This window comes from Muscardinus avellanarius, assembly GCF_963383645.1.
Source record: "Muscardinus avellanarius genome assembly, chromosome: 6".
Lineage (NCBI taxonomy): Eukaryota > Metazoa > Chordata > Mammalia > Rodentia > Gliridae > Muscardinus > Muscardinus avellanarius.
In genome coordinates, this window is record NC_137791.1 from 31,217,528 (window position 1) to 31,232,781 (window position 15,254).

At 35.1% G+C, this 15,254-nt stretch overlaps 1 protein-coding gene across 2 annotated transcripts in view; it reads left to right on the plus strand.

Annotated features, from left to right (window-relative positions):
• Positions 1 to 15,254, plus strand: part of RAPGEF2 (Rap guanine nucleotide exchange factor 2) — a gene marked incomplete at both ends in the record, with an annotated part of 267,933 nt that overhangs the window by 129,964 nt on the left and 122,715 nt on the right. For both annotated transcript variants that reach the window (XM_080697997.1, XM_080697998.1), the window contains 3 exons: positions 9,024 to 9,099; positions 11,634 to 11,801; positions 14,062 to 14,079. In XM_080697997.1, the coding sequence (XP_080554123.1) occupies positions 9,024 to 9,099; positions 11,634 to 11,801; positions 14,062 to 14,079 (262 nt within the window). The remainder of the gene's footprint in view (positions 1 to 9,023; positions 9,100 to 11,633; positions 11,802 to 14,061; positions 14,080 to 15,254) is intronic.

The following is a 15,254-nucleotide window of genomic DNA, read 5'->3' on the forward strand; positions in this document are numbered from 1 at the left end:
TAAATGAGCCCTGATAGAAATTTATAGATGTTTAAATGTGTGTCTAGTTTTCTAAATACTTTTTAAATATTAGACAGTTAAAAGTTTACTATTTAGGAACAGTTTGGAATACACAAACACACACACACACACACACACACTTGGTGTGTGTATGTTTTGAAGTAGCTGTTAATTTTTTATTGTTAAACTGATTGAAGCAAAATACTTAAAAGATTAAATGTTTTTATGGTAAGTCTTTTAACCCACTTTTCTTTTATGTTTCTATTAAAATTTATTCCTGTGTATTCTGATTTGAGAATGGAATTGATGGCGTCAGCAGTTACTTGTTAGATTCCCCCGCCCCCAATTTTAATTGCTACTGTGCTATCCAAAGACAGTGTTATGAAACTTTTTCTTCTATGTCCTAAACAAATAAGTAGATTTTGATTTAGGAGCATCAGTCTAGTCGTTTATTTAGATCTTTAAGGAGGAAAAGAATATTCAGTTATTGTCTGTCATTTTCTTGAAATGAAGGTGTAAAATACTGATATCTGAGAGTATCATATATTTAATCATTTTGTGAATTAGGATTGCCTACCAGATAATTTCAGTTTGATTGATATTTATTCTCTTGCTGATAGCCTGACATGAACAAGTTTACATTCTAGTACTGAGAAATTGCATTCCACAGAGTAGCTCTGACGTACAAGAACATGTAGGCCCATACAAAGGGCAAAGTTAGGGACGCTGACAGAAGAGGCTTCTGTGCTAAGTGTCTGCTTTTCCTGGAAAAAACTTGCACTGATAGAAAATGCTCTTGACTCAGTTGGATGGGGGAAAGTGAGGATGGGTCAGCCTGACAGCTCCTTACAGCATCCTTTCCAGTGTTTCACTACCTGTGGATATTTGTGAAAATTAGGCAAGACTTTATATTCTCAAACATTTTTGCTCTGTGAATCTTGAAAGTAAGTTTAGCAGGCTATTAAATTTTTCTTAATTTTATATTCTTTTGGTGCTACAAAGTCATGCCATTTGCACCTGTAAAAATGTTTAACTTAGTAGTTATTCTGCTTGTTATGCTGAAAGTGGTAGTTTCATTAATCATTTATGGGTGGACTTTTTTTTATTTGGTGTAGAGCCAATAAATTGGCAAATGTGCATCTACATAATTTTTTAGTTGTGACATGGTTTAATATAAGGTGATGGAGAAATTCTGAAATTACATAGAGATTGAATATTTGAGAGTCAGGCTGTGTGTGTATTTATAGAGAACAATTTGGAAATGGTTAAAATCAATTTTAGAGTTTGCATTTTTATATTGTGTAGAACCATAAGATTGTCAGTGTTCCCCCACCCCTTCCTTTTTTTTTTTTTTTTTTTGTGGTATTGGAGATCGAACCCAGGGGCATTCTACCACTGATGCACATCCCCAGGCTTTTTTATTTTTTGAGACAGGATCTTGCTGAGTTACTGAGACTGGCTCTGAATTTGCTATCTTCCTGTTTCAGCCTTCCAACACTGGTATTATAGGCATGTGTGCCTGCTCCTGGCTCAGCATTCTTAAAACCACATACACCATACTCTTTCCTTCTCATCACCCCTCTTTAGATTGCATGGCTTCTTGTCAAAGACTAGTATCTGGTATAGAAAGGGCTAATAGGCCTAGAAAGGGCTAATAGGCGGCTGCTGCTGCTGCTGTTGCTGCTGCTGCTGCTTCTCCTCCTCCTCCTCCTCCTCCTCCTCCTCCTCCTCCTCCTCCTCCTCCTCCTCCTCTTCTTCTTCTTCTTCTTCTTCTTCTTCTTCTTATTCTTATTCTTATTATTATTATTTGTTTCTCTTTCTTTTGCTACTGAGGATTGAACTTGGGGGCATTCGTCCTCCTAGCTACACACCCAGTCCTGTTTTTATTCTATAGTTTGAAACAGGTCTCACTAAGTTGTGGAGGGCCTCAATAAGTAGCTGAGGCTGGGTGTGGACCTGCGATTCTCCTGTCCGAGCTTCCCAAGTAATGGAATTACAAGTGCGCGCCATCATGTCCAGCTCTTAACATGTCTTTAAATATTCAGGCCAAGTTTCGTTGATAATTATTATTTTATCTTCCTTACTTTTGAAAGATAGTGATTCATATATATGTATTAATATTTGTATTTTATGCTCACACAAGACTGAAAGTGCTTGGAGACTAGAATGATTTTTTAAAAATATTTTAATTAAAACATTTTTTGAAATAGTTTTATCTTGATACATAGTAGTTTGAGTGCCATTTCAAAGAATCAGTTGTCTTATTAAAGTTTGGGCAGTAGGCCGGGCGTGGTGGCGCACGCTTGTAATCCCCGCGCTTGGGAGGCAGAAACAGGAGGATCGCGCAGGTTCGAAGCCAGCCCTGCACGCTGGCTTAGGAGACCCTGTTTCCAAATAAAAATGTAAAAATAGGTCTGGGAGTGTAGCCCGGAAGTAGAAGGGCTTCCAGGAACCCCAGTACCACCAAAAAAAAAAAAAAAAAGTTTGGGCAGTAGCTGCTTCAAGAGGCTTGATTTGTATTTATTTGGACATTTAAGTCTTTGACTATTACAGGATATGACCCTAAAGCTCTTGAGGCTGTTGTGTAGTTTTGCTGAATTTGAATTACATTCTGAATTACAAATGCTGATTTGTCTTTTTCACTCAACTAGCTAGTAAGTGAGCCTAGCTATTGAGAATCCACCTCTCAGTGAAATTCAGTTCTCAACCTGCCATTGGATTATGCTCTTTGTGTACTCATGTTCCACTGCATATAAATTACTTAAGAATGGGGCTAGCTGCACATAGTAGAACACACTTGTAATCCCAGCATTTGGGAGGCTGAGACAGGAGGATTGAGGTTTGTGGACAGCCTCAGTTACTTAGACCTCTGCAACTTCGTGAGATCCTGTTTCAAAATAAAGAATAATAATTAAAACAAAAAAACTGAGGGTAACTTGGAGGTAAAATGTCTCTTGGTTCCATTCCCAGTACCCCCCCCCCAAAAAAAAGGGAAAAATGGGTCTATTTTGTTTTGCTTTTTTTTTTGTCCACTTCATATTGATTACAGGGTTTTATGTTGGTATCTTTGATTTTGTATTATAGTAGTATACAGTCATTTAAAGTATGTTCCTTTGGAAGAGGAAAAGATAGCAAAATTTATATAGATATGAGATGTGATTTATATATGATAAAATATATGAGAGAAAAAAGGATTTCAAATAATGGCCATTGATAAATGAATGAGATTACTACTGGGTAAAAGAAAATATAGATATAATCGATCTTTTAGAACACTCATTAAAAATACTTGTCATATGGGTTCTTTCACCTGTAACCTCTATCACTTCATTGCTAAATGTTTGTAGAAATAAGATAGTTTTAGGGTTTATCAGTTTATCAAAACTTCTTTTGTCCTTCAGATTTGTTTGTCACAGTAGAGGTCTTCTCTAACTCAAGTTTAAGATTTTTGCCAAGAAACCCAAAGTCACTAAAACAATAACAAAAAATATTATCTATTCACTGATAACTATTCACTGAAAAAATTTATTTCATTGTGGAAAAATATATGTAATGTAAAATATGCCATGTCAACCCTTTCATTTATTTATTTATTATTTTTGCAGTACTGGGATGGAACTCAGGGGCTTTCTACCTCTGAGATATACTCAGAGCCCTGTTTTTTATTATTCTGAAACAGGGTCTCACTGAATTATAAAGGGCCTCACTAAGTAGCTGAGGCTGTCCATGAACCTATCTTCCCGTCTCAGCCTCCCAAATGCTGGGATCACAAGTGTGTGCCACCACGCCCAGCTCAGCCCTTTTAAAATATACAGTTACATGCAAATCTATGATTTGACATTTATTATATTCACACAGTTGTATATGCAATAGCACTACCTGCTTATAAAACTTACCCCAAACAGAAACTCTGACCCTGAAGCCTTTCTTCCTTCCCGCAACCCTTGGGAACCTCTTACCTACTTTTTTCTCTATGAATTTGCTTATTCTGGATATTCATATAAATGGAATTATAAGATATTTGTACTTCTGAGACTGACATATTGCTCTTAGTGTAATGTTTTCAAGGTGTATCCGTGTTGTAGCATGTGTCGTTTCTTCATTCCTTTTTATGACTTAATAATAATTAATTGTACCTGTATATTACACCTCATATCTCTGTTCATATGTAGCTATGTGTTGTTTACATAGTGTGACTGTTGTGAATAATGTTGCAGTAAACACTGATGTACAAATATTTGCTTGAGTTCCTTATTTCATTTCTTTTGAATATATACCTAGAAGAGGAATTGCTGGGTCATAAGATGATTCTATGTTTAGCTTTTTGAGGACAGTGAACCATTTCACATGCTCATCAGCAGTGTGCCAACTCAAAATTCTCTATATCCTCCCTTTTTTCTCTCCCACCCTCCCTTATTCATATTTAATTTTAGGTGTGAAATGGAATAATTTTTTATTATTTTTGTGGTACTGGGGTGGAACCCAGGGCTTTTCTACCTCCAGTCTATACTCCCAGACCTATTTTTTTATATTTTATTTGGAAACGGGGTCTCACTAAGTTGCTGAGAGCCTCACTTGGTATCTGAGGGTGGCTTGGAACCTGTGCGATCCTCCTGTCTCAGCCTCCCAAATGCTGGGATTACAAGCATGCGCCGCCACACCCAACTGAAATTTTGGTTTCAATTTGCATCAGTGTGATGACAGAGGATGTTGAACGACTTTTCATGTGCTTCTTGGACATTTGCATATCTTTGGAGAAATGTCCATTTGAATCCTTGGTCCTTTTTTTTTTTTTTTTTTTTTTCCATGATACTATAGACTAAACCCAAGAGTCTCAGGCATGCTAGGCAGGTGCTCTACCACTGAGCTACACTTCCAGCCTCAGTTGCCACTTTTAAAGCTTTGTCTTTTTGTTGTTCAGCTTAGGAATTCCTTAAATATTCCGCATGTTAAGTCCTTATTACATATATGATCTGCAAATATTTTCTTCCATTCTGCAATTTGTCAAACAGTTTCTTGGTAATGTCATTTGGTATGAGTAAGTGTGCAGTTTTGATGAAATCAGTGTTTTTTTATGCTTTTACTGTGTAAGGATGCATTGCCAGGTCCAAGATCATTAAGTTTATATCAGTTCTTTTCTAAGAGTTTTATGGTTTTAACTTTTATATTTAGGCCATTGACCCATTTAGAGTTAATTTTTGTATATGGTATGAGGGAGAGGAGTCTAGCTTCATTCTTTTCATGTAAAAAATTGAGCATCTCTATCTGAGCACTATCTGAAGAGACCTTCCTTCACTGAAGAGACTTGATACCATTGTCATAAACCAATTGGTCATAGATATATGGCTTTATTTCCTGACTTTCAATTCTGTTCTTTTGGCCTAATATCTATCCTGATCTTAGCACCACATCATTTTATTGCTGTAATTTTGTAATAGTTTTAAAATTGAGAGATAAGTCCCTTTTCCTTGTTCTTTTTCAAGATTGGCTCACTGGGGTCCAGGAAATCCCATGTGAACTTGAGGATCTGACGTTCCCATTTTTGCAAAAGTAGTGTATTGGAATTTTTCTAAGGAGTATGTTGATTCTGTAGATGACTTTATGTGGTCTTTTATATGACTTAATAACAAAATGTTTTATTTGATAGGATTGATTATAATTGACATTGACACCAAGGGAACAGAATATAGTCAAATAGTTTGAAATAATTCTTACCTATTTCTAATTTTTCTTAAAATCCTCAAGGATTGTAGGTATAGTTTTTAAGCTGCCAAAGATACTCTTTGATTATATAATTTCCAAATCATTATTTTAGAAACTTAAGCAATACTAAATTTCAACTGTTGTTAATAAAGTAGAGTGAAATATAATATTAATTTAATTGTGTCTCTGGTCTTCAAGAAGTTCTGCTGCTCCCTTACTTTTGGGGGCGGGCACTTCAGTTTTGTGTTTTTCCTCTTTATAAACTCTTATAGGGAAGTACCCTATTGTACACTTGCATGGATTTCTACAGGGATGTATATAATAGTTTTTATCATTGATTTTATTCCTAGTGTGTCTGTTATATTGATATTTATCTTCAACCTTTTATTTATTGTGTAAGCAACTTACAGTGTTATCCTCCCCCCCCCCCCCGCTTCTGTGGTACTGGGGTTCCTGGAAGCCCTTCTGCCTCTGGGCTACACTCCCAGATCTATTTTAAACTTTTTTATATTTGGAAACAGGGTCTCTTAAGCCAGCGCGGCTGGCTTCAAACCTGCACGATCCTCCTGTCTCACCTCCCAAGCGTGGGGATTACAAGCGTGCGCCACCACGCCCGGCTATAGTGTTATTTTTCATTTTCCAGATACAGACCTTTCAGTTTTTTTTGTATAGACCTTTGGTCAAAGATATTTTATTTTATTTTTATTTTTTTTGCAGGACTGGGGCTTGAATCCAGGGGCATTCTATTTCCGAGCCCCAATCCCAGCCTTATTTTTTATTATTTCGAATTGGGTCTCACTAACTTGTGGAGACCCTGGATAAATAGCTGAGTCTGGCTGTGAAACTGCGATCCTCCTGTCTCAGCCTTCCAAGTGCAGGGATTACAAGCATGTGCCACCATGCCCAACTCAAAAGATTTTTTAAAACTTAGTAAATAATTATATATTTAGTTACTTTGGTTCATGTATTTATGGTTTCAAAGACTCAGTAGAAGCATAAGTGTTCTGTGGATTTAAGGAATTTCTTAATCTGCCTCCTGGTTTGTAAGCTGCCATTCATGTCTGTGAGAGAGCTCAGTTGCCCTACCTGTGGTCAGGTCTGGCCATGTACTCATGACCTACATTTTATCTCTTTGAGGTTGCTCATTTCTTCTGGGTTCCCAGTTATGTTTGGGGGGGGGCAACAACAACAACAGCAACAGATTTTTTGCCCTGCTAATATGTGTTTTGAATTTATTTGCCTTTCCTATTCAGTGTATTCAAGAAATTAATACAGTGGAGACTACAGTTTATCCTGTTTACATCTTTGTGATTATCTGTAGAACTTTTGTCTTTCATAGCTGCAAAGAGCTCTACTGCTGCTTACTTTCCAAAAGACTTTCTTTGTATTTTTATAGTATATCTTAGGGAATATAAACTTAATCTCCAAAGTAAATACAAAGTGTTAAATACAACTTGAAGCATTACTTCCTAGCTATAACATTCTTTTGAACTAGTGGCTAATTGGTAAGAGAGTTTACATTCTAAAGTTTGAAGTAGGCATAAAATTAACTACTACTGTGTAGTTTATTTATGTGAACATTACTACCTTTTGTTGGTAAAAATTGTGAACATCTTTTTTCTAGCATATTTTTATTTTTAGTCAAGTGTTACAGGATCATTTATATAAGTATTTATGATTTAATACATTAGATATAAGAAACCCATTTAACTATTAAGTTTGTAAAATTTTCTAAGCCTATAATTTCATAAAATAGGATATAAATTATAGCCTTACAGCCAGCCAGACAACCTGCCTGCTTGCTTGCCTGCCTGCCTGCCTTCCTGTTTGTCTGCCTGCCTGCCTCCCTCCCTCCCTCTCTCCCTCCCCTCCCTCCCTCCCTCCCTCCCTCCCTCCCTCCCTCCCTCCCTCCCTCCCTCCCTCCCTTCCATACTGGGGATTGAACCCAGGGGCATTTTACCTCTAAGCTACACTCCCAGCCCTATTTTTTATTCTTTATTTTGAAATAGGGTCTCACTAAGTTGTGGAGGGCCTCACTCAGTAGCTGAGTCTGGCTGTGAACCTGTGATCCTCCTGTCTCCGCCTCACAAGCACAGCTTGTCATGCATTATTTATTTATTTTTGTGGTGCTGAGGAGCAAACCCATTACCTCACACTTGGTGGACATGTGCTCTACTACTGAGCTACACCTTCAGTTCCAGTTGTAATCTTGTAACAGGATGAAATATATGGTGTTAACATGGAATTTGCTGCATATTTTATTAAAACGGTTACTAAAATGTGCACACAATATAGTGGACACTAGCAGCACAATTATTTTGATGAAGTTAAAAAATGAAAAAGCCCGTCATAGTTCTTTACTAGAAGGAAAGAGAATTTGGGGAGTAGTGAGTACATACAGGATAGGTGGTTCATTAATGGAGCAAGCAAGTCAGGATTACTTAGCTGCATCAGGACTCTGTCCTTGATTCTATTTGTACTTTGCTTTTATCAGGAAGAGTAAATGTTCCCTACTGTTGAATGGTGGTGTCACACAAATGGGGCAGAGATACTATGTCTGAGTTCACTAGCACAAATGCTTTGAAGAGGAATGAGTTTTTACTGTGTGCATCCATTTTATAATTAGGAAAAAGCCTTACTGTCTTCCTTAAAAAGTTTAGGATAAGTTGATTTGAAAATTTAGGAAAATACAATTTTGCAAAAAATATTATTTATTTATTTATTTATTTATTTATTTATTTATTTATTTCTTGTGGTACTGTGGATGGAACCCAGGGGCATTCTACCTCTGAGTGACACCCTAGTTTGATTTTTTATTCTTTATTTTGAAACAGGGTCTCACTGAGTTGCAAAGGACCTCACTAAGTAACTGAGGTTGTCCATAAACTGTGATCCTCCTGTCTCAGCCTCCCAAATGCTGGGATTACAAGCATGTGCCACCACGCCTGGAGAATTTTTATATGTTTCGGAATATTTTTGTAGCTTACCCTTGAGGTACTTTCCATTCCTTTTGGAATATTCTAAAACCTCACTGAACTGAGAATGATTTAAACAGCCCAACACAAAACACATACTACTGATTCTTCTTTACTTATGTCATTAATTTGAAAATGTTGAAGTTTCCCAGAAAAAAAAAATACCTGACTAAAACTTAAGAATTTCAATACTTTCTTTTGTGTTAATAATGACTAAAGGTAGTACTCTTTCTCTAGTTTGTACTTTTTATAATTAAAAAAATTTGAAGAGATGGCTTAAATTCACACTTCATATTTCTTAAATCCTCGAGTTTGTCCTTACTCATTTTTTTTTTTCCTTTCTAGTTTTGGCAAGCGTTCTGCAGGAAGTTTTCGGCGAGGCTGTGAATGCATTGTTTTAGAGCCTTCTGAAATGATTGTGGTAAGAATATTTCTGTGGGGCCTTTATTTTTTCCTTAAAAAATTTATGAAATAGACACTTTTACAAACTACTTATAATAGTATATTACATTTTAATCATAGCACATATATTCTAAAATATTTGGTAAATTTGACTTCATCATTGTAATTTTAATTGTTTACAGGATTTAATCAAATACAAGAAATAAAATTTGAAAAGGTGGAAGTAACTAAATATTTGGTGTTTGAACTCTTCAACCTTTGAAAATGCCATTTAGTTAAAATTTGGGGAGAATCTTTGAATTATAGTATTTTAGCTGAGTGTTGAATGAATCAGGTATTCTATATGAATCTCAATGATATTTATTCAAAGAACAATTTGCTGGGCATGGTAGCATACACCTGTAATCCTAGTACTTGGAAGGCCGAGACAGGAGGATCGCAGGTTCAAGGCTATCTTCAGCAATTTAGTGAGACCCAGTTTCAAATGAAAAGGACCTGGGTTCAATTTGTAGCACCAAAAAAAGAGGGGGGGCAAGTAACATAAAGAAATCACTTCAATTTCTTTAAGTAATTGAAGGAAAGCTAGGAGACAATTGTACTTTTTTGACAGCATTATCTCTCAAATGTGTGATTTGAAAAATAAATTAACCCTGGTGTGGTGGTGTACACCTGTAATTTCAGTACTTGGGAGCCTAAGACAGAAGGATTGCAGGTTCAAAGCCAGCCTCAGCAATTTAATGAGGTCTGTTTCCTGGGCGGGGGCTGGGGTGGTGGTGATGGTCATGGATTAAATTAGATTATACAGAATGTTAAAATAGATACTAGCAACATAATTATTTTCAGTAAGTTTTATGAAAAGCCTGTCATACTTCTTTTCTTACTGTATACAAATGGTTTTAAAATGGGATAATAAAACCTGGTTAGGTGGCACCTCCTATATATAATCTCCAGTACTTGGGAAGCCAAGACAGGAGGATCATAGGTTGGAGGCCAGCACATGGTAACTTAGCAAGACCCCATTTCAAAACGATTAATAAGACTAAGGGTGTAACTCAGTGGTAGAAGAGCACTCTGGGTTCAGTCCCTAGCGAGAGACAGACAGACAGACAGACAGACAGACAGACAGACACACACACACACACACACACACACACACACACACACTATAATCTTTAAGGAAAAAAATTAGTTACAAAAGTTAAGATGAGGTGGGATGCGGGCTACCCACCAGACATTCAGTTGGTGCAGATATTCTTACTGTCCCCCATTTAACATCCCATCTAGGAAGGAAAACCTTGTAAAGTAAGTGATGGCCTAACAGGTAATGGTGGCACCTTTTTAATTTACTTTGATATAAAGTATTTAGTAGGCAACTTGGGATTTATTTATTTATTTATTTATTTAATGTACTGAGAGTTGAACCCAGGGACATTCTACCTCCAAGCTATACACCCAGCCCTATTTTTTATTTTTTATTTTGAAGCTGCGGGTCTCACTAAATTGCAGAGGGCCCAAGTAGCAGAGGATGGTTGTGAACAACAGTCCTTCTGTCTCAGTCTCCCAAGTACTAGGATGACAAATGTATGCAACCACGCCCAGCTAGTCTATTTTGGGAAGAATATTTTGGGTTTTCCCTATGATATGGGAGAGTAATTTTATCAGAAATAAGAACTTTCTTGTTAAAGTCAGAACTTTTGGCAAAATTTTACAAAATTTACTCTTAGAAAAGTGAGATGCTGGTGAGTAAAGATTTAGGATTAAGAAAACTATGGGCAGATAATCAGGACAGGTTTTTCAGTAGCAGGTCTTGTCAATATTCTAGAAATTGAGATTTTGTCCTCTGTGAGTGCTGTTTTGGAGATTTCTCTGAAAGATATTTGGTCTTTGCAATTCCTTGGGCATTTGATACTCACTGATAGTATACAACTGGTATCTTACCAGTGCCAGAAGGTTTTGGAGTCTGGATGTACCACCATGTGAGCAGTCACATTTCTAGCATCTAATTATGACGAGGAAGGACTTAATTTCTATAGTGTTTAAAGTTAGTGAGGATATTTTTTTCTAAAGGAACACCAATTATAATCAAAAGAAACAAAAACTATACAATGAAAGTAGGACTAGAAATTCTTAATCTGCTGGAACCATTCTGCTAGTGGCCACGGTTGAGTCACTTGTGATTTTTTTTTAACAAATATACTCAAACATCATATTTTGGGGGGTGTGTAGTGTGTATTTTAGTTAAAAAGGCAGTAGTTACTTTCATAATGTGTGATAATGTGTCTGGTGATCTTTCACTAATAAATTAGTTCAAAGACTACTGAAAATACTCTTCCCCTTGAAAGTACAGGAAATTTAAGAGTTACCATATGGTCATAAGTGGAATTGAAAATGCCTTTTCATAGAAGATGTTACTAAACCAGTTAGTTTCAAAGAAGTTCAAGTGTCTTTGTAAAATGAGTGAATTTGAACTTTCTGTAAGTTTCTTTTTGCATCTAATATTAATATGGAATGTCATGTTTGGAGACATGACGTGTTGTGGGGGTTTTATTTTAGGTGGACTATATGGATGAAAATGAAGAATATTTTCAGCGTCAAGCCTCCCATAGACAGTCTCGAAGAAGGTTTAGAAAAATCAACCAGAAAGGTGAAAGACAAACAATTATTGATACTGTGGATCCTTACCCTGTAGGCAAACCGCCTTTACCCAGAGGCTATCATACGGTAAGTTATATAAGCATAATAATATTTTTATCTATCTTTAGGGTTTTTTTGTTAAAAGACATTTCTTGGGGGGGAATAATCCTTCTCTATGATATACTTACCATCCAAAACGCAGAACTTTCTGGAAACGTTAGTTTTGAGAAAGCATTTAAATGTCAAGACACTTTAATTCTTTTGTATCTTACAGTGTTTTCTGATAATTAGTTTTACGATAAGCATTGTACCATTGTAATTGGTATATCTTAAGTTCTTTCCCCTTAATCCAAAATTTTAGCCTCCTCCTGAGTATCTTTCCCATGCATGACTGGTATCAATTTCATTTTAAAAGTAGATAGTAAAAGTTACACATTATTATGCATAATGTTTCATGCTAATTAATTTGAGATTCTTGATAATTATTTGAGATTCTTTTTAATGAACTAAAATAAGAATTTGAAATTATGATTTTTAAAATCTCAAATGTGAAGATGCTCTGAAGATAAAGATCCTGTTAAGTGCTAGAACATGTGTTGTTTGTTACATGACTATTTAATAAGCAAACTGCTTTCTATGTCTGAGGATGTCAAGGCACAGATAACAATGAGTGCAAGACTCCACTAAGTCAGTTGAGAGCCACCTTTTTTCATTTTTATTTTTTTATTATGACATATCCAAGTAACTTCTTGGATATGTCATAATAAAGTAGAAGACAATTTACTGTGCATGTAATGCTATTAAATAAGTGGTCATTATATGTGAAATTAATTTTAAAAGTTATGAAAAAATGGAAAAGTTAATGGTAATTATTCAACATTTCTCAGGTTTCTTTCTGTAGTTAGTACAAATGCAAAATACAAAGAATACTATATATAGACTTGAAATTATTTTCTCAATTTTCATTTTAAGTAATGATATATTTTATGCATATATTTTATATATTCTATTTCTTAGATATTTAATGTGATTTTGACTACCAGCAACCCACCAAGTCCTCCTGATACCCTTGTACAATTATAATTTAACATAAATTTAATAATTGAATCATTTCATTGGCTCATTAGGAAAGGGTTGCTTTTTGTTCATTACAAAGACTGCTTTGTTGGTCTGTTGGAGAGATTTGGTATTAAAAAAAAAAAAAAAAGAAAACCATGAAAGGTTTTTTGTTACCATTGGCCATAAAAGAGAGTAGTATTTTTAGTGTTGATTTTAGCATCAGAAAGAAGAAAATATATTAAAATAGCTGTATATACTATAATAGTACAGTAAAATTTAACATTTTCGCCTGCTACTAATATTGTCAGTTCTTTCTGTTTTGTAATTTTTTTTCCAAATTAATTTCCATACTAAGATCAGAGAGAGTGCACACTACTTAAAATTGACTGGTTTAATTTTGTGGTTATATTTGTTACACGTAAGTTGGGAGGGCCATTTCATAACTGTTCCCCCCACTCTATCTCTTCTCCTGTTCCAGAACACTTCATTCACTTCCCCTACATGACTGTCCTTTCTTGCTCTATTTAAAATAGTATATGGTCTTTTCATAGTGCTAAATAGATTTCTAAAGTTTTTAATAGTATATTTAAAATTTTTAATAATAATTTTATTTAGTGATATTTAATAATATATCACTAAAAGATTTTAAAAGTTTTTAATAAAATATCACGTAGTCAACAGGTATTTTTAGGTATAATTCAATATTCGGATGGACAGGTTGATTTACTAATAAATCATATACTAGTTTACTAATATGTGACATGCTGGTATTTTACTAAATGAGTGAAGATTGGCAACAAAATATTTGCAGCACAAAGCATTGATCCTTTTTGATGGGTCAATTTTGTGGTTTAATTATATTATTTGTCATTTTACTTAAATATGTAGTTTTAGTGGATAAAAACAGCAAAGTTTTGTTTTGCATATTTGATACCACATGGTAAAAAGAATTAAGTGAAAATTATTTTTCATTAGCCCAAAGTCAGATTTTCCCACTGTTGACTGAAATTTTTATTTGAAAGTAATCGATATTAGAGTGTAACTGAGGGTAGAAACTTTATTTAAAAGCATTGTTTGTGTGTACTTCACAACCGATAAAAGATAATTGGAAGCACATTTCAATTGCATGGGTAAAGAACATAGCGTTGTATACAGAGCCAATTCTGTATGGTTGTTCTTAACCTAATTTTAACATTATCTTCATTTTGGCAGATATAATATAGCATGTCTGATAATTTTCATCTTTTCCTTTCCTCCTTTATGGCACTCATTTCATTTTGGCTCAAAGGAATGCACTAAATCTCAGGTATTGTAATTTGTGTGTGGTCTTCTAACACTAATATAAATTTATTTGTGAATTTGAATTGTAACTAATGAGTTTATAATATTGATGTGTTTCCTTGGTCTTGTCCTTTTGTCTTTTTCCCTGATTTAGTAAAATCTTTTAAAACTTTGCTACTCTTGGCAGCCTAGGTGATAGCATAGATTGCTTTAATTGTACCCATCTAGGGGTGGATTATCTGCTGGTTTTGAAGAAAGAATACAGATCCAGCCTACTTATTTTTAAGAATGAATGGAGCAGTGTTCTTCACTAACTTACTTTGCAAATAAAAGTGAAGAGAAAAAGACATGGAAGTTAGTGTTTTTTTGTGTGAAATTTAGTGGGAAATTGAGTAGAAATTTACATTTCAGTACTATAGATGGAAACTTTAAAGTTCAAGAATCTTGATGTGAGAGCATTTTGGGAGTGCACTGGCAAGTTTTTAGCCAAATAGAAAAAAGGCTTAGTCAAAGAGGAAACAGAATTTAAAACCGGGTGTGGTGGCACACTCTTCTAATCTCAGCATTTGGGAGGCTGAGACAGGAGAATTGTAGTTTGTGGACAGCCTCAGCTACTTGGTGAGGCCCTTTGCAACTCAGTGATATCCTGTTTCAAAATAAAGAATAAAAAATAGGGCTAGGGTGTAACTCGAAGTGTAGAATGGCCCTGGGTTCCATCCTCAGTACCATTAAAAAAATAAAAATAAAAATCTCTTGCATTTCCTTACTTAATTTTTAACCAGATTTTCCTGCTTTTATTTTATTCTACATTTTGATCAAGAGGCCTGTAAGAATATTCTTGCTCATTTCTTTCATGCCAATAAAAAAACTAATCTGTGTTTTTCAGTTTTTGTCTTTTGAAATTGTGGCTCAATTTTGGGGTTAAGGGAATTTGGAGTTAAGAAAAAACGATCTCTGGAATTTACATGACTAAATAAAAATAACTAGTAACTTTTTAACCCCCGTTGTATTGGGGATTGAGCCTAGGGGCAGTCTACCTCTGAGCTACAGCTATTTTATTTTTACTTTGAAATAGGGTCTTGCTGGGTTGATGAGTCTCACTTCTTGCTGAGTCTTTCCTCGAACTTGCAATCCTCTTGTCTCAGCCTCCCAAGTACTAGGATTACAAGCATGCATCACAATGCCTGGCTAACTAATAAC